We start from the raw sequence: 21,702 nt of genomic DNA, 5'->3' as shown, positions 1-21,702 counted from the left end.
TATTACGTATTGCTATCTACACACCATACGTAGTACTTTTTAGTTATAATGAGTCTTAGAACTTAATAAACGTAATACATATTAAGATAATATTTATATGTACCTATGTTTTAAGTTTCACATGCACAGGTAACATATTAGTATTTTCTGTCTGATTATTGCTATATATACTTAATTAAATAATATTAATAAAAATTGGTTGTAGGGCAGGGTCCTACATAAATATATGTCAGTGAAATAATCACAAACACATATTTGTACATTATGTTTAACGCTATGCGCACACAAAGACAGTTTTTGCTATGTATATGCTTTATGTAAATAGAATACCTACTATTTAAATAAATAGAGCTTAATATTATATTATATATAGTAATAATTCAATTACTACAAATCAAGCTATGTTATAATACAGTCTCTCGATGTATATATTGATACATTTATTTAGGTAATCAGTGACTTAAATTTTAATCGGTAGACCATGGGATGCGCGGATATTAGAATATCATGGCGCCATTTACATGTATGAATTTAATAATTTACGCGATCCGCAACGGACGAAAGTCGAGAATATAATAAACGTCGTCCGAATACCCACAATCGTCGGCTATACCGACACGAGATAGTGGCGGAAAGCAACGTCGCGTTTACCATCGCATGAAAACACTAACACGCGTTCTCTGGCATGTTTTTGTACGGTATTTTCGCTGGTATAGCGTCCTCTTAAACACCTTGACTTGCGAGAAATTACACCATTATATATTTATTAGAACTTTCCATTGTAATTGGAAACACCTGTTGGGTGTAAGACTGCACATGACAAAATATTTTTATCCTTGTGTTACTCGTTACACCAAGTAATACTTTTAATCACCTTGAATGGTTCGACGTGAAAAACAATAACAGTCACATCATAAAATATGAACGTCCTTATTATCGTGTACCCAACAGCATAAAAAATTCTACTACAAAAGATCCAAACAAAATATAGAGACGAATAGCTGTATAGCTGTCTAAACATATATATATTTATGTATATGCATTCCTGGGGGTAAGTGTAATATGTAATGTATATACATTATACATAATAATAATATTTCACGTATGGGAAGTTATATTATTGCCACCATAATATATTGGTGTGTTTATTTGTCTATTGAGGAAAGAAAAAAATTGTTAGTAATTAAAGCACATCGAGCATATAATGGCTTTTCACTGGAAAAACAAAAGATCTAAGTCATTGAATGTATAGGCGCACGTCATACATACACATTACATACGTATGTTCAACCTGTAAAGCCTCCGGTTATGTGGATCACAAAAACAAAACCCGGTAGCCAACTAGAACAGCGTGGCAGGGTCCAGATGAATAATTGCCTCAGAACGTGTATGATGGCATATAAATTATACATATTTTTTGTTTGAAAAAAAAATAACAAAACACGAAATAATATAACCTGTATGAGTGTTTCTCTGTATATAATATACGCGACCGCCGGACCACCTGACATTGAGTTCGTTTTCTCTTTCTCCGATAGACGCACCTGCAGTTCGCAGATGTATTATTGAACAGATATCGGGTTCGTAAAGAATGGCAAAAATTACACTCTCGTATGTGATCTGAAGGGTGACTGTCAAATTTCAAGGCAATGTATGTATATATATCCGCGTGTATAGACTTAAATCTTGAAAGGGATGAAATATAAAACCCTAAAATGCTTAATCGCGAAGTATATACTGAGAGAATTGTAGGCTTCAGGAATTTGATCAAAATAACGAAGTCTTTTTTTTAATCAATTTTTCAGAAGTTATTATGTGAATTTTTCTAAATCATTATTTATATAATTATAATATTGCGTGCTAATAGATATTTGATTATTTTCAGTAGACATTGTATTAAAATTACACATATAGAAATATTTAAGACAACCCTATCGATATGAAGAGATCGATTATAAAAATAAATAGTTATCGGAAAATAAAACCTTAAGTATAAAATATAACCTTTGTCATCATTTATATACTTATGAATATTGAATAAAATTGAAGATAAAATGTTAGTTAACAAATTACTTTCATTAAGAAAATAAACATCAATTACAAGCATATTTGGTATAAACTATAAATACTTTATTGCAGCCTATACGCGCGTTCGTTTACAATATAATAATTATTTAGGCCGTGAGTCGTAACTGTTAAGATAATATTATTATTATAAATATTTTTCTTTTTTATGTACGTATACATAGATTTTTAAATAAATCTGTCATTTGATTTTTGGGCATTAGTATAGATATATGGATATATACTTAAGTTTAATATTATACATTTTCACGTTATAAGTATCTTTAAAATGTAAATTTTATCGATAGTCAATATTCAATAGTCGCGTATGTATCCATTAACATTAAGTATTGATGATAGTTACACGGAATTCAAAAATACATTATACAACCATATGTCCACATATATCGTATTATAGAAAAAAAAACAACGGTTGACATATAAATTTGAATAATTAAACCGTACTACATCGTAAATGTATGTATTAGGTTAAACTTATGGCTTATGAGGTAATTTTAAACTGTAGTAATTATAAGTCAAACCTTTTTTAAACTGACATTACTGCAGCATAATATGTTTCAATTTTCACTTATGAGAAGATAACTTTTGGGTTTTGCGTAATTATGTATAATAATAAAATTAAAATATATATTTAACATAGATAATTATATTTTTTCGAATATTTATCTTTCATGAAAATTATAATTAATATGAAAAGTTATCTTATGATTAATGAATGTATTTACAATGTTTAATCACTTCTATATTTAACTATTCCGTGTATAAGTACGATTTCTGTAGATATATTTTGTCCAGACTGATAAAAATTATACCAGCTGTCATATGATATTATGATTTAAATATAATTTAAATCTATGACATAGAACATAAATTCAATCGATAAATACACTAAGAACTTATCAAAATCCGAGTCCTTGGCGTCCATTTTAGGTAAATAAAAACAGGTCAAATGTTTGGCAATAATAATATTAGCCCTCGAGAACTAAGAAAAGATCAAATCTGGCGTATCTATTATCATTTATATACATATACAATATGTTTATAGTTGAAAATGTATCTATCATGAACGTCGTATAGCACGTTCGATTTTTCATTTAGTTTTAATACGTTATTATATTATGTGCATAATATATGAGAGTATTAAATCTTGTGGTTTTGCGCCCTAGGTAGACCAGTTTATATTTGTATACATTATACCTATGTATACGTATAATATATCCTTTGACCTCGATCAAAAATTATTTTATGTTATTTAATTTAATATTTACGGTAAAAGGACGGACTAGCTCTGTACGTATACAATGAGTGGTCATTTCTTTTTTCACCGGTACTTTAAATAGTAATAAAAATGCGTTTTCCGAATTTTCAAGCTACGCTTTTTATGGAGTGATAATACAAGGTAGTCTTGTGGTTCTATTTAATAAATAATTATAATTATACGTTTGAATTGAAAATAATTGTAGAATTTTATGAGTACTTTGTATGTATTTATAATATAATACCTAATTGTTCTTAAAACATTCATTCATGACCTAAAAATCAAAATCGTATTTAATAGCAGTAGTAGCAGTTTATTGAACTAGAAAAAAAGTTAGCTAATCAATTATGCCAAGTAGTTACGTATAGTTTAAATCTAAGGTTAATTTAAAAAAAAAATGATGTGTTATCCGATAAAAGTTTGTATAGTCAATTTAAATAGCTTATGTAACATATAAAATTATAAAACAGATAAATAAAATTGAAACTACAACAGTTTAGGAATATTGTTATATAAGTTTACAACATCTTTTTTTAACTGAAATGAATGAGAAATTGAAAATTGTATCATTATAAAAAACAACTAATTTGCTTGTAGTTTAAATTTAAAAAAAAAAGGATTAACATGAGTGTTATGAGAAATTTTGTCATAATATTTTAATAAATAATAACTGAATTATATATTTCATGTTTTTGTTAAAAACTTAAATAAACTTATGTACAAAAAATTAAAAATATACTCATATTTAATTTAAATACTATACCTACTATCAAATATATAATTGATAGGTAGATACTAGAAACAATCGATAATTGAGCAAACATTAGAATATAATTTATAATTATTGCTGGTTAATTATAATTAATTGGTTAATAATGTTAACATTTTTGGCATACAATTATTATAATTATTTTAAAATCAATTTAGTTTTAAGTTCATTGTATTCTCATTCCCGTTAAAATGTTATCAGAAAAAATATACTTTTTAATGTTAAATAACAGTAAACCAAAATGTGTAAATTAATTTACAAACCGACGTAGATGCGCATCTTAATTCATTTCGAATTCCAATCACAAATATATGTGATAATCTTATGCGATGGTACCATTCTTGTCCTTTGTTCGTCTTCAATAAACGCGTTTCCTATTTGCAAACGAAACGACTCTGTGAGGCTTTATTATTATTGAAGTGCACGCACAGATGAGTCATGTTTTAAATTTAAAATTGTGTTAGTATTTAGTATGAGTTTTGTCTTAATAAATCTATAGGGGCCAAATAAAAAATAAATACTATGTCGTTAGGAACTCAAATCCAAATATTAAATACATTAGAGTGTGCTATTTGTAGAACAGTAAACGACCCTCATCCTACTATTAATTCCTAATTGAATAGTATACAAACATCATATTATATGATATTTTTGTGTAATATTAAGTTAAAAGGGTTGAAATTATTTTTATTTTTTTATGTCTTAAAGCTAATAAAAATACCGAAAAAGTTAATTTATTTTTTAATAAAATATTCTATACTTATTAGTTTCTACTATAAAAAGAGTATTAATATGAATTATCTGAATGAAAATTGAGTTACAATTTTAAATTGTTACATTGATGCACTGTGTTTCTAATTTTATTTTTCCATGTTTGATAAAAAAATATAATTCAATATAAAATTTCTAAACAAAATAAATTGTAAAAAAATTTTAGAATGTTAATTGAATTTGAACATAATACTTTATAGTGTGTTCAGTGGTAAAGGTAAAACGGAATATATCGAACGCAAGATCCAAGTTTTATTCGGAGTTATTTTCAATTGCATAAAGTAATTAATAATAATTAATACTTTTTAAATATTTTTCGTTTATGCATAGCAAAACAAAATTTTTTTTGCACCCTCTCTTTTATGAGTTCAAATTAAAAATCGTTAATTTTTTAAAAATAATTTTGACTTATTAAGTTTTTTTTTATCTTATAAATAAAGTTATTGAGAGTAAGTTAAAGTGTTTAAGTATGTGTGTTGGTATTTAATGTATTTTTTAACAGTTTATTAAATTTTAACAAAATTTTAAGTGATTATTAGTTTTTATACCACACCAAAGTTTTTAAAAAATCATGCAAAATCATACGGAATTTTGTAAAATATAATGATAAATACAATAAGCATAAATCAAAACTTTAACACACTCACAGTAAGTCATTTTTTAAGATAGAAGAAAACTATATGTCAAAGATATTAAAAAATAATTTAATTTAAATTCGAATTCAAAAAAGTAGATGCAATTAAAACAATATGTTTTGCTGCGCATGTGAAGAATTTTTTTTTAAATTAAAATTTTTTAAAAATAAGAGTATAATATTATGCCTTTATGCCTTTATGGAGTAAAAAATCCGAATGAAATTCAGGGTCATACGTTTAGAATATTTCGCTTTACTTTTTTCGTTGAACACAATGTATATTATATTATTCTCAACTCACGTATCGTCACTTGTGAGGTGACAATGGTTTGAACTTTGAATTATGAAGTAAAAAATAAACTTAAAATTAAAAAAAAATGTAACAAAAACAGCACCAACTTTGTGTGTAATATTGAAGGTATATTTATTATATATATAACTGTATGTATGTATTTACTATAGTTTACTACTATTTATCAATGTATGAGATGCAAGTTATTCAATAACAACACTAGATATGTTTAACATTACTGAAATCCATTGTAGTGGGCTAAATAACAAATAAAATGGACAGCATTTTTTTAAATTGTGAATTCTAAAAATTTAAAAATAAAAATAAAATACTTATAAACATTTATAGGCCGATTACTGCAATTTTGTGCACTTGTTTAATTTTTATATGCTAATCATATATTACTAATTATATTTACTATACTGTGATAAAACTTTTTTAAGTTAATTCTGCGAATGTAAATATTATCATATTTTATTAACTGTAATTATTCATAAATGTTCATATATTTGGTATTAATAGTGTTATATCAGATACCACTACACCAGAGCCATGTCGATTGTAATAATTTTCAATATCATGTTACAAAAATACATCATTTAATTATTATGTTTTAAATAAACATCTGTGAAAGCAATGCGAAATTTATTGACACGATATACACACACACACACACACACACACACACACACATATATATATATATATATATTACCATACGAGAATTAAATATTTCTAATGTTTTAAAATTTAAATACATTATGATTGTTAATAATTGTTATGACTTTTGTAGATTTATTGTTATTTTTATAGTTACGTTGCATTTATAAGTCGTGGGAATATATTTTTTTAAATACTTTTTTGTTTAATGATTTAAATAGAAAATAATGTAAAATATCTCATGTTTATCAATTATCACTAATAGTAGAGCCTTGATAGTCTGGATCCCTGGTAACCGGACGGCATAAGTCCATTTGTTTGTAAATACATTATTTTGTAGTTTGTTCGGAATTAAAAGTATTATACATAAAAAAAATATTGACCACTATACTTAAGTTCTATTATTAAACACATTTTTTTGGAATTCATTATATTAAATTGTTAAAGTTATTTATTATTTTTGTAGTTTAAAGTGCAATAAATATTAAGGTGGTGGAATTAAAAATAAAAATCTTAGTCATCTGAGTAGGTAATTTTAAAAACCCTCCGGTAATCTGGACGATGCTTGGTCTGAATTTGTCCGGACCATCATCAAGGCTCTACTGTCACTAGTTCACTAGTAGGTACCTATCTTTATTATTTAAATGTATGTATCATGGATGACTGTATAAAAAATAAAAGGTATTTGGTACATATACTCGTAAATACAACATAATAACTACTTTGATAGTTGACACTTAATAAAAAGTAATTTTATACGATTTTGCTATAAAAACAATTTTAAACTTGAAAACTATATGGATAATATTTGTAAAAATAGAATACGAAAATAACTATTTTTAGTCGTTATGATCATACTTAAATTCTCTGCGTTTTTCATATTTATCACATAGAATGCTGTATTCTTCTCTATAATTTTTCACGTAATTTAAATAAGCTTTTTACTTTTAATACTTAAAATTAAACATACCTATCAGTGTTGTGCTCAAATAAATTTTTATCTAGATATAGATAAGATATCTGAACTCAAACATTATCTGGAAGTAGTTTGATAATAAAATAAATCAATTTACTATATTTAGATAGAAATGAGAAGTTATATATATTTTTATATTTTATTAAAACACATATACTTTAGTAAGTAGTAACATACATTTTTCTTGCTACATAATTAATATCAATAATAATATGATTTAAGTTTAAATCACAAATAATTATTAATCGATGTTATAGATGTTAAATAATTTAAATGTTTATAATTTCTGTGTTAGATTAATAGTATCTTAAAATAATTTATTGATTATATAATTTATTACTTAAATAAATTAAATTAAAACCTTCAATAAACAAAAAAAATTCACTACTAGAAAATATCAATAATATCGATTCTAGTTTAGATTCTTAAGATAATTTAAAAAAAGATTCTGGTAAGTTTCAGGTTTTCTATTTTAATTAGTATTTTTTGTTACAATTCCAGGCCCCGTTATAGTATGTAAATATTACGGGCAAAGTAGACTATCGGGCAATGTATACTTTGCACAGTATTTTTGGATAATAAATTAAAAATATTATTTTTACCAAGCAGGGTTGTACTTTGACCGGTTCAAGTTACTTTGCCCGTATTAAATTGGGCATTGTAACTTAAGCTGTAAACAAAACTTTCTATTAGAATATATATTTTTTTAATTTGTTAAACAATTAAAGAGTAGATATAACGAGGAGGATAGGTTACAGTCAATTTAGTGCATATTATATTTTTGAAGTTATATATGCACTTTTATATATTTATATTTTATAAAGTATGAGAATATAGAAGCAATGTTTAGATGTAGTGAAAAAAGTAGATTAAACGATGATTTTACATCATGATTGTACATCCAATATCAATATTTAAAAAATTAAAAACTGAAGAAGATTTAGAAGCAGCTATAACATCTATGAATACTGGAAATCATTGTGAAGTTGATGAAACATTGATTGAAGAAAAAATAGATAATAGAATAAATAAAAAATAGCTGTAAAAACAGTGTCAGTGGTAAATTTAATAATTCAAGCGAATTGATTTACATTGTTTAACTTAGACTGGGCAATTCTATACAGCCAGGGCAAAGTATAATTTTGCCTACATTGCCCATCATAATCGGGTAGTACTACAATGCCCGGGCAATGTTTACATTGCCCGATAATCTACTTTGCTCGTAACATATATACCCCAATAAATAACACATACCTCTTATCAATTCGTGCCACAAATTGTATTTACGCGGGACTTTAGCACAATATTATTGTTTATGAATTGTGAACGGATGCATATATTTATGCTAGTGATTATATTATATACTAACCTATGAATGCGTACTCCGTAGTACCGTACCGGCGTATGGTACACAGTACCTAATACTCCATAGCATATTTATTATTATAATAAAATATATTCAAAGTAAACTACTATAATAATTGTCACTTTTCCACGTGAAACGTGATGTATACATACATTATACATATATTATTAAACTTGTAGGTTCTTAAAATATAGTGCTCCACTCTGACTATTACCTACACGAGTAAAAATATATCATGAATCATAATATTCATAATATCGTACAATCGTCTTGTTACAATAATAATAACGGCTCGTCGCGCGTGCTGTACACACACACAAAATATAAATATATATATATGTAATTATCGACTCGGTGCGTTATAATAAGTATAATATTGCGTTCCAATAACGCACGCGGCCGACAATCACATAATATAGTAATAAATAATAATATATAATATACACGTACTGGTACATTGTAGGTATATTTATTATAAAATAGTATATAATATGTATGTACACGCGTAAACATAAACATAATAGGTAATAATAATAATGTAAAAAACGTTATTGTATGTGTGTACATTTTTTGTACGTTGACCCTCGGTCGTCAGCGGTGGTGGACGGTGGTTGCTTCGGTTACCTATATATATTATTATTATTATTATTATATCATGTTATACACTTATGCCTATTACACAGGTATATATTTTACGATATAAAAACCCAAATGCTCTACCATCGCCGCACCGCCGTCACACCACCATCCCGCTAATCATAGTGATCACGGTTACGGTGGTGGGGAGGCGGTTTCTCTGGCGGCGACGACGTGCACCCTTATCGCAAGTGGCGACGGCGGCGGTAGTGGAGGCATCGTCGTCGTCGTCGTCCACCCAACGACACGCGTCGTCCGATCAGTGTGTTCGCCGGCGTTCGTACGGCGATTACACCGTCGACGCCACTATCTCTGTGTTGGTCTGACGAAGTGTGTATTGACGCGTGTGCGCGCTCGTTCGAATCCAAGTGCGCCTGTTATCGTCAGGACTATATATTTTTATTAAAAAAGCAAAATTATAATAAAAAATAATAGTTATTATTATTATTGCGATACGTCAATTTTTGAATAAAAATCAAACGTGAATAATTGCTGTTTTTTTATTAATCGGCTTGCATGCGCTGAAAGTGCGAATTAAAATTTTTCAGATCGCGGTAGAAACTTTTAGTACACTTAAAATTTAGTATATTTTTCTTTTCACGATGGACGAGATCGGACCTTCAGTATCATTGCTGTAACCTGAACGTTAAATGCACGCGAATATTGCACGTATTGATAATTATATTATAGTCATACCTACTCGTGTTACCGTATGTTTTATAATACCTACATAATATTATTTCTGTAAAACGTGCACATGAAATCGCCAACCATGGGACTTAGGTGAGTCGGTTTTTTTCTTTTCTTTTTTTTTCGTTGACATAAAAAAATCCTGTCCCTTTAGATAGATTTGTCATGCTTTTTTTTTCCGTCTATCGCGGGCACGCACTTGTGTAGGTAGTATATAGAATATTATATCCACTCCTTGTCAGCCTAATAAAACGTGGTATCGAAACCGTCCGAATTTCTCGTACCTGTATTGACAGTGTCGTCCGCGTCTAAATAACATTCGTGTGTTTAAAATGGTGTATTTGATACTTATATAGTTATATATATAATATAAATTTTATGATATATAGATACCTACGCGTGGTGTGTTTGAACTACGATATATTAATATTATTGTAATACGTTCCCTGCCGTTCAAAAAATATATAATACTAAGACAATAAATTATTCGCTGTTCAACGGGTCAATAATTTATTATCGAACTATTATACGCGATTATACATATATTTATATTTTATATAGCCTATATGGCTATATAGGATAGGTAAGCATACCGAATACGTCGATAAATCAATCATGATAATTATACTCATTAGTCACTGTAGACACGCGCTATGCCACTGTAATGCGTTTAAAAGTCGAAAATTGTACAAGATCAACATTTTTCGATCTTTTAAAACGATTGATTCGATTGTTTTGTTACACTTCTTATCATAATCAATTTATATAAGGATAATATTATTATGTAAAATTAATTTTTATCAATTCATGTATATCTACTTATAGGATACGGGTTTCAACAAACTTAAATTCTAACAGTAGAACGTTATTATAATAGTGAATTCCCAGTATAGACAACGTATCTATACATAGTACAAACTATAAACTAGGTACTTTATTAAATATAAACCTCAAAATAACGACCAATATTCATAAATTATAAGCAATTTACTAATAAACAAACTATATTATATTTGTGCAATAATCGACTTTATTATTTCTTATATTTGCAATATTGTTATTCAATATTACATTACCATTTAAATTAAATGCTTACACTTTCCTTCAAGAAAATGAAATTTAAATTGAATGAATACCTCTTGAATAATTTCATTTATCTATGTGATTTTGTATATCACAGCAACTGCTGCTAAGTTATTAATTAATGTACTAATAGTTTTTTGGATTCGTAATTGAAAATATATAAATTAAAAATATTTAATACACTTAAACAATTTTTAATTTTGTACATTTAACAAAAAAAATAAATAAATATTCAAGAAATTATTGATATGCTTAAGACTTAATTATTAGGTACTTACATAATTATTAATCACAAATTAAATACCTGGTATAATATCTACTCATTTATAAAAGGTATATTCTGTTTTATAATAAAGAGATATGACTTAATGCAACAGCAGCATATTATATTAAAAAAATATTTCTTTCAATTATATATTTTTGGTATAGCGTGTATGTAATGTGATACACCAATATACGCTTATATTTCGTTTTTATATCGAATTTATAAAATATTATAATTCTCAAACCCATTATATATTGTTTTTTTTTTCAAGAATCTTTGAATACAACAATAACATCGCCGACCCATACAATTTTATATTAGCAAAAAAATTTTCCCGTTAAAGATTACAGTAATTGAAAATTGCTTAACTATACATCGAGTATTCGAGTACATTATACTTTATTATTGGTACAAACTACAAAGTTGAACCAGTACGAATATGATCGCGTATGATACACAGCCATTATAAAATATATCGTTGCTTCACCATTTCATTTTATATAAATTATCTGAACATTATAATTGAGATTATAATAGTATATACTACATACATAGAAAGTACGCAGCCACATACATTTAGGTACTACAATTATTAAAATAGTATTTTATTGTATAGTCCAGTAAAATAATTTCAACTGATTTGTACGTTCTAATATGTAGTACTTTAAGTACGCTAAATGTATGTATAAATACAGCTTGAGCAATTATATCTTATACGCAAAATCGTATTTTGTATACAAAGTACGGGAATACCCGTAGCTCTATGGATATTACGTAATTATTATTTACTAGGTAATAGGTACTTATACCTATATTTATCTATCTATCTATGTATATAAATGTGCAATTGGAAATCTTTGCCATGCATGTTTTCTGTAATTACTTATCTGATAAATCTTGATTTTTTTATAATGAAAGAGTACATTGCGTGGGTAGGTTTTAAACCTATTTTTGATTCTATCAGTTAATGAAAAATCGAGTTATTAATTTTTTAAAAATCGGAAAAACGCATGTAAAGATATTTATTTTTTTCGTCCGTGTATCAATTAATAGTTATTTTTAGAAATTAGTATTTTAGTGAACAGTTGATATATGTAGTATAATAATACAGAACTTTTTTCTTGTTTTTGGTTCACACCATTAAAACGTTGTGAGTTGTTGTCATCTAGTCCAGAATGATAAGAGAATCAAATTTGGACTGTTCAACAACAAAAAAATAAAAATAATTATTTTTAAAAGCAATGCTAGGTGAGATAGCTATGTAAAGTTATGTTGGAAATATCCTCTATACGCCAAATTAGAAAACCTAAAATATTATTTATTTACACCCGTTATGTTAAATCTTGGCGCAAGGTGACCAAATTTAACACGGATGTATTTTGTACTGGCAATGAAGTGTATGGGGATAACTAGTAATACATATTTATTTATTCATGTCAATTGGCAATATGTATTTATTCAGCATCTATATTGTATTATCATTGATTATACTTAGCATCAATGAGCTCGAGACCCAAACAGACCACTTAATCTAAATAGGTACCTTATGATATAATATGCGCGATCAGATTTTTTCGACAGAAATTAACCATCCACCATCCAGTCCTAGGCATAAAACAATACGATGATAGACTAAGATTGTAGTATATACAATATAATATTTGTATATATATATTATTATACGTTCTTCGTTGCCGCTCTCGTTACCGTTTATTAGAAGATCGTTGGTTGTGGTGGTTGGTTGGTAAGTGGCGGGGGGAAAATACTGTAATTACCGACGAAGTACGCGCGCGCGCTCGCCTTTTGTGTTTTCACTGCTGCAGCCATGCCATCTCGGACTGTATATAGACTATATTATACTATATTGTATAGCAGTATTAAACATTATATACAGTCAGGTTGGGTGGGTAGGTCGGTCTGTCGGTCGGTTATTGGTTGGTTTATACCTCTATATATATAATATGTTCGTGTTGCCGGTAAAACCACTTCGTATGTAAATACGAGCGCATTATAATTTAGGTGAACCGTTTATTGTGTCGTATCGTTGGAACGAATAAAAAACAAAAACTAACCGGCCGACGAGCAGTCATTGTAGATAATAGTTTTTTCAAAGTCCGTTTAGGCTCATAAGTATAATACGTGTGCTTTCGTTTACGTATCTGAGGTTCGTGCAGCAGAGTCAGATTCCGTGTGATATCATCTTAGCGTTTATACTTTTATATCATTGGTAAATATCATGACTTATTCCATTAGGCTAGTAGAACCAAAATCGGGCAGTTGTGTTGAAGTTAAATTAAACAATCACACTACCTATAATGTTTTTGATTTATACATTTTCACATTATCCCGTTGACCATCCACCTAGAATATCGACAACATCGAAAAAAAGTATATTCATGGTTGTTTAACAAATAACATTACCTCATTTACTTCTATACTACTTTCTTTCGCATATCTATAAATTATCAATATCAACTTCCTATTTTAGGTAATAGAAATAAGACCTAGCTGCGTAGGTATAATAATAATATTATTGTGTTTGCTCAGCATTGACATGTATATAATAATATTATAATATTATTACGAAATGTATCAATGCGGTGGCCGCAGTGATGTGTCCGATAAAAATAATACTCGCAAAGTCTTCTTGGCGTTCGGAAATAGCTTCCGAAAGAATTTGGCACAGCATTCGCTCGCTGCGTCGTTGTCTGCGTGCGATATTCATGCATACATGAGCGTACCATCGGAGGCGGAGTGACCGATATTTTTTTTCACCAGATTCATATTTATTTATAGTATATTACATACTATACATCGAATAACGTTATTTTAGTTAATTGTCAGAGACTTGCAAGCCTTTGCGGACGCAGCTTATATTCTTCGAGTTTTGCCGTGTTAACAAATTTTCGTTCTTTATTATTGTTTTTAATCTTATGCATCACAAAAAAATTAAGTACCTAATTTAATAAATAATAATTACTGCACTGTTTATCATGATTTTATTTAGTTATAGCCATTGTAGCTATAAGTCTTAAACAATTAATAAATCTTCATAAAATATACATTTTATACTTTTTTTAAAATAAATATAAATAACTAAAGAATTCGAAATTATTTTATCTTTTTTTTTCTGTCACAAAACAGGCTAGATTAGGGTACTATTTAAAAAATAAAATGTAAATTTTACGAAATTTATAATCTGTATAGATTTTCCTTGGAGATATCATATAGTGATTTTATTTTTCTATACGTCATGTAGCATTTGAGTCCGCATGTGCACAATAATGTATATTATATTATTATAATACTTCTTTTTTTAAATTTCGTTTCAAAAACACGCGACACGCAGAGCGGTCACCGTTGTTCGAATCAAGAATAATATTATAATACAGCCCATACGCGCTATGCGTTTATTTAACGAATCATTTTACAAGTACCTAGTGTCCCGCAATTGGATAATAATGATATACGATAATAAATATATATATATATATATGTATATATTTATATATCTGCTACAAGTCGCCACGATAATTATTCATGTGAACGATTTTTCAACGTATTGCAGACAGATTATTTAGCTTCATCTTTATTTATTAGACATTTTTAAACAGACTATCAATGGTTATTAATGTATATTGTTGCGCGCGCAGTTTAAGCTATATGAATTGTAATACTACCTATTTAGTATTTATAGGTACTTACACGCTATTATATGACCCCTGCAACAATTGGCGATTTTACGATTATAATTAACAAATAATTTCTTAAACCAATGTCATGATACTATTTAAAAATGTAAAATAATATTTGTATGTGTTCTTAAAGTGTCAATATATTCAATGCTCGTTCTAAAAAATGTTTTAAATTACTGTAAATAGTTAAAAGAGGATTCTAATGACATAATTTGAAAACTCCTGGCTTGGTTGAGTTGTCAGTTATCAAAAGTACTGATTAATTATTGAATTAAAAAATGATTTCCAATGGTAAACCAAAAAATGATTAGGTTTTGTTGAAACTTTCAGCATAAAATATTTTCACCATTGTTGATAATTGTAAATTATCGCGGTTTTATATAATTTTTGAGTATTCAATAAATTACGTTTCAAATTACTAAGCAGTTTACATAGTACTTTGCTACTATCTGTATTTTGTATTATATTTTCAAAGTTTAAATTTTAAATAGAATATCGGTAAATTACATAAAATGTTCAGATCTCTTCTTTTACACTAGGTAGTTATTTGAAAAGTATTTTTTTCTATTCAAAAAAGTACAGTCTGCTGTAAAACAAGTATCTATACCCTATATCTAGTAACAAATGAAAGTAAATAAAAACATTATGTAATATTATAAAATAATATGATTGTTCATAAATCATAATACAATTATATATATTATCAAGCTGCAAAATATATAGATAATTTGAATGCTGTAAATCATGATTTCTTATGGTATTTTTAAACTATTGATACACCTTTAACCAAATATTTAGACAAACTTATTTAAACTTCCCCGCTTACCAATAATTTACACTATAATTATTTTAAATGGTTAAGAAATTTTATTTCAATAGACTTTCAATAAGCATAATATAATATATACACGCTCAATTAAAAACCGTCGAGTATACGCAAGACGTAATATGACAAATATTATTTTTACATTTCCTTAAAAGAAATAAATATAGTATAATACACTTATAAATTAAAATATTGTTAAAATAATATATATAATATTAAAAAAAAAAAGTTAAATTGGCATATTAATAACTGATAGGGTGCTAGGTCAATGTCAGATTAAATAGGGATAAAGGTTAAATAAAGCGACAAGGACAAAATATACTACGATGGTTGTCCTTAAGCGTCAAAAGTTGTATTCTGGCTCTGCGGGACTATCTATCAGGCTTGTATATTCACATTATTCAGTAGATATTATTTTTATTTTATTTAAATTAAATTGAATTTATAATTTAATAATAATAATAATATAATAATATCTAATTTTAAGTACCTATACGTTATTGATTGTACTACGTTGTTGAAAACTTTATAATTTTCTTTAATTAATATTCGACACTTTGTGACTTTGTAAGTAATCCCACTATTCCCACTAAGTAAATAGTAACTATTGATAAGTACATGTTTTTTCCTATAGAAAATAATTACATAAAAAGTGTTAGTAAAATATAACCCATATTTTGTAATTAAAAATCGATGGTCGATATATTATTTGATTTGATCAATTAATAAGTATTTTATAATATAATTATTAATAAAAATATTATTTTTATGTATATTATAATGTAATAAAGATATTTTAAAACAATTATAGCTATAATTATGCTGTATTATATAACATATTAACATAAAATAATACACCAAAAATATATTTAAATTGTAATTTGTTTTGTTTTGATAACCTATTCACCTATATAATAAAAATCAAAGGCTCATAAATCATAACTAATATTCAAATTTACGCCGTTAAAAAAAAATGCATCTAATAAATAATTTATTTATTTCATAATCGCGCGCGGATCGTTTAGTTTTTGTTATTCAACTAAATTACGTGCAGGTTTCACAGTTAGAACGAGCGCGAACAAGAAGGTTAGGTTAGGTTTTTGAAACCGTACCGCGTATAATATATATCTACTAAAATAAAATACCTGTCTGAAATGTGAATACAGCATAATTCTATCATTATTTGATGTATGTTATACTATATATATATAAATAGGTACACATTAAATCAATATATAGGTTTTCAATATTTTTCCATAAAAATACGTCTGCTGCAGCAGCATTATAATATGAGTATACTCTACTATATATACGCGTACTATATTACCTACCTATTCTTTTTGTTTATATAATATGTATATTGTAAATGTAGGAGTTACCCCAGCCAGACACATTAGCAAATCAAATATTTTATGTATACGGTAGAGCGATCATGTGTGTGTGTGTGTGTGTGTGTGTGTGTGTGTGTGTGTGCATTATTGTATAGCTACAGCAGACTGTTATGATCACGGACTTGGAGGCTGGAATTTTGTATAAACGAATGTGAATCGCGATCCAGATGAAATCTCATCGTCAATGTGTTCGGTTGTACATATAAAAGTATATACTCAGCTCAAAAACTATGTAACATAGTATATTATGTACAGCGTCGCACACAATGCTGTCCCTATAAATATATGTCTAACAGAAGCAGCCGCCGGGAAACGATTTTCCATTACAAATCGTACATTCTACGTGTATAATATACTCGTATATAGATGTGTATGCGTGCAGGGCGAGGTTTCCTGTGCATTGCCCCCGATGTGATATCCTTATCGTATACGTGGACATACAGACACACAGGAAAGAACGAACGTTGTGTGTGTTTTGGTGTGAATTTCCGATAATTATTATATTATCATTATTCGATAAGTTTAAGTATAATATATATATACAGGGTGGGATACTGCTATTTTCCCATTATATACATGACAAAATGGGAGAAACATAGACGGTGATTTATCCCCGTATACATTGCATTATATTATATTATATTATTATGATATAAAATGTGCGAGCTCATTTTATCTCGGTTTTATTGTTTTATTTATTGTTTATACAAAAGTTTAATACACAATACGACAGCATTGATCGTGGAAAAAAATAAAATATTACTGATGATAATATTCACATGCCATATTATACTATACTAATTATTATTTATTATAAAACGTACACACTAAAGTGTAAACTCGATTGACTAATTAGCGGTCGAGATATAATGAAAAAAAAAATTACTGTGTATTGTGGTCGTTCGGGATTCAAGGTGTATACAACGATACAGATTTATTAAAAATAACACATGTATATTTTATTAACTTGCGATCGCTTTATATTCGAAAACGATTTTGTTCATTCATCTCTAGTTAGGATAATATGACAATTTAATTCTATCACCTATTTTTAACGAAACGGCATGTATTTATATCTGTTTTATGGGGCTTGTGTGCGAAATGTTTGCGAAATTGTTCACACGTCCGCGTGGACAACAGAAAACGATGATAGTCACCAGCGGTGTTTAGCCTGCTGCTACAGCAGGTATGGAACCGCTGTAACATCTGCTAGGGGTATATCTTGCTGAAATAATGTCGGTAGAATAACAGTATTATTTTTATTTTCAATTTCCTCCTGTACTTTATTGAATATATATTAATGTTATTGTACTCTTAAGTCTTATGTCAAAGACTATATTATGTATTATAACTTCTAAAACTAGAACATAAAAAAAGTTAACATTTTGATGAGATAACATTTATTGTTTTACATTTTTTTTTTTTTTTTTATAGAATTCATAATATTCAGTTCTATTATTTATTTTTAAAAACATAAAAAAATTTAATTCATATTTTTTATTATGATAACAAAAATGTGGTGACACCATGTTCCTGAATACAGAATACTGTAAATCAATTATGAAATAATAAAGTAGTTATTCTATTAATTGACGGTTCCAGCTTACAGGTTAGATTATAGTTTAGCGACACTGAACGTATTGTATTTAAAACGGTTTAATTATCGTAATCGAAGTTTTTGAATTTTTTAGAATACAGTTATAATATTAAGATCAAATAAATCAATTAAATTTATTAATCATAATATACAAGATTTTTTAAGTTTTGATTTAAAAAAATCTCAACTTCACATAATTGTTTTTTATATAACATTTTTGTAAGGAAAAATTTGTATAATAATAAGAGTAAATAATATAAATAAAGTTACTTATTGAATATTAACTAAATTAAAACTTATACTCTATTTTTCACCACAGTTTTTATTATTTTTAATACATTTAGTTACAACATCTGACTAGTTAGTTTAAATTTTGGAACAAAAAAATTGTTTAACTGAAGTAAGCCTAACTCTTGACACAAGTTTGATACAATCATCCTTTTCATAATGCTTCCTTTAATGGACCAAAAACATAACTATCTAATGCCGGTGTGGATTTATATATTTTAAATATTGTTCTAAAAAATTATATTGATTAAATTAAACATATTAGGACATTAGGTATTATATGATCCTTTACAAGATACAATCAATATTCATATATCTAGATGTTAACCCACAGCAATTGGTTTTAGAATTATATTTATATTTTAATTTAATATCGTCTAATATAAATTGTTTTATAATTTGTAATTTGAATTAACTACAATAAAATATTTAATTTTTTATTATACAGAAGCAATGCAATACTTAAAAATTAACGAAGTCGTCTACCTTTATTTTATCCTATCTATTCAAAAATTGGAAATGATCACATTTTGGAATTTAAACTTTTTAAAATTTTGATTCTATATGAAAATAAACGAAATTTATAGGTACGTGTATACTGTATAGTGCATAGGTTCTTCAAAATTTCGTTTGACAAAAATTATAGGTATTATATGTGGGTTTTTAAGTGATTTCCATCACTTTTGTTGCATACAATTTAGAAACCCTACTGCTAAGCCGGTAGTAAAAATCTATTTTATTTTTAAGTCGCTTGTTTATAATTCACCAAATACAATATCTATACCTAAAAAAAAATATAGCGTTATAAAAAAATAAAACCTATATCGTGTAGTCAGAACACATATTCATCAAGGTCAGAGAATTTATATATTTTTTATTTCCACAGTGGTACCACCAGAAGATCATCTTCCTCTATTGCAGTAAAAGAGAATCGAGGGTCACCGTTGGTCGAAAATCGCGGGTTGTCGCAGAAAATCATGTATCCGCAGAATGCATCAAAAGACGGCAGGTAAGATATAATATAATAAACTATAATCTATGTCATATTTTATTATGGCCGCACACATAATGTATATGTTGTATATTATATTATACAGGGTGATTTTACTACATCTTAATTAGGGACCATAATGCAGTATTACAATCTACACTATTTGTAACTGCGCAATCGATCAACAATTATAGTTACTAAAAGTTATTGTTATTCTATTCATAATATTAAAATTATAAATTGTACACCATAGGGGGGTAAGGAAGGACTTCATTAATGGTTAAATATTATTTTCACATGCGGTATATTAATATTTATCTGTATCAGCTTGAAAGTTGTGTCAATAATTTATTATTATAAATTATAATTATATATTAACATTTATACATATTTATAGTAGTAAAATATGATTAAATTGACTAGTTCATGGTAAAAAACTACAGAACTCCCCGTAAGTATATTATAAATTATATAATATACTCTGTATGCGTTTACTGTTTTGAGAATCTCTGTTCGCTTCTGTGATGGACATTAATAATAATACGAGTCTCGTTTTCTACATATACATTGTTAGCACTGTGATGCCATGTATGTGTGTGTGTGTGTATTGTGTGAGACCCTGCAGTGGCATATGTATATATAATAATAATAATAATAATACCTACGACGTGGTATTGTACCGTTATGTTGTGTATTATGTATAAAATCGGCGGTCAAGTGCGGAGATCGCGAAAACTTCGCACCCTGCAAATAAAAACGAAAAGAAAAGATGGTAGAAAGGGGTGCAGAAATACGGGACAGACGCGGCGAGACAATATATTATATATTATTGTTATTATTATAACGTTGGAGGAATGCGACCTTATACTTTTCGCCATAAAGATGAAAGATTATTGTACTATTATCAATGGTTGGACGCCAATGCGTGGTACGACCTATATAATAATACACACTGTTAACCGCGGATGAATACCGCCCGCGATATTGCAAATTTTAGCATATTTATTATTTTCTCTCATGTGGGTGTCACGGTTGTAAAATTATATCGCTGCAGGTACTTCAGCTTTATACGTATTATAATACCTCATCATATAGATTCTAAATGCCTTCATACACATTGTAATCGTCTTCCCTTTCGTCTGTGATCTGTCAATAAACCGATCGACATTTATGTATATATATATATATATATATATATACTTACATTATTTTCGCCCCTGCATCGAGACATGTATAATTCAGATTCTTATTGTCATATTTTATATTTTTATAATATATTTATATGGGAATCCGGTGTTTTGTTCAATTTTCAATACAATATTATTACTATTACCTACTGAAGGAGCTGTATTGCCTGCCTATATATATGCACATAATATATACCGTACGAAATCCGTAATGTATAATACTGTATACTGATAGACACCTA

General features: G+C 27.5%; 1 protein-coding gene across 2 annotated transcripts in view; it reads left to right on the top strand.

Moving 5' to 3' along the window:
* LOC112603897 (BTB/POZ domain-containing protein 2-like) overlaps window positions 1–21,702 on the top strand; it is a 55,837-nt gene that overhangs the window by 21,293 nt on the left and 12,842 nt on the right. Inside the window, exons 1-2 of one of the 2 annotated variants that reach the window (XM_025352707.1) lie at window positions 9,689–10,230; window positions 20,169–20,291. In XM_025352707.1, the coding sequence (XP_025208492.1) occupies window positions 10,205–10,230; window positions 20,169–20,291 (149 nt within the window). In that variant the 5' untranslated portion in view covers window positions 9,689–10,204. Of the gene's footprint in view, window positions 1–9,688; window positions 10,231–20,168; window positions 20,292–21,702 lie in introns of those variants that run through there. The other variant, XM_025352708.1, reaches the window with a different exon arrangement.

Source organism: Melanaphis sacchari, unplaced genomic scaffold, assembly GCF_002803265.2.
Source record: "Melanaphis sacchari strain LSU unplaced genomic scaffold, SCAv2.0 Contig113_pilon_pilon, whole genome shotgun sequence".
Taxonomy (NCBI): Eukaryota; Metazoa; Arthropoda; class Insecta; order Hemiptera; family Aphididae; genus Melanaphis; species Melanaphis sacchari.
This window is presented reverse-complemented; position numbering and strand designations above follow the sequence as displayed.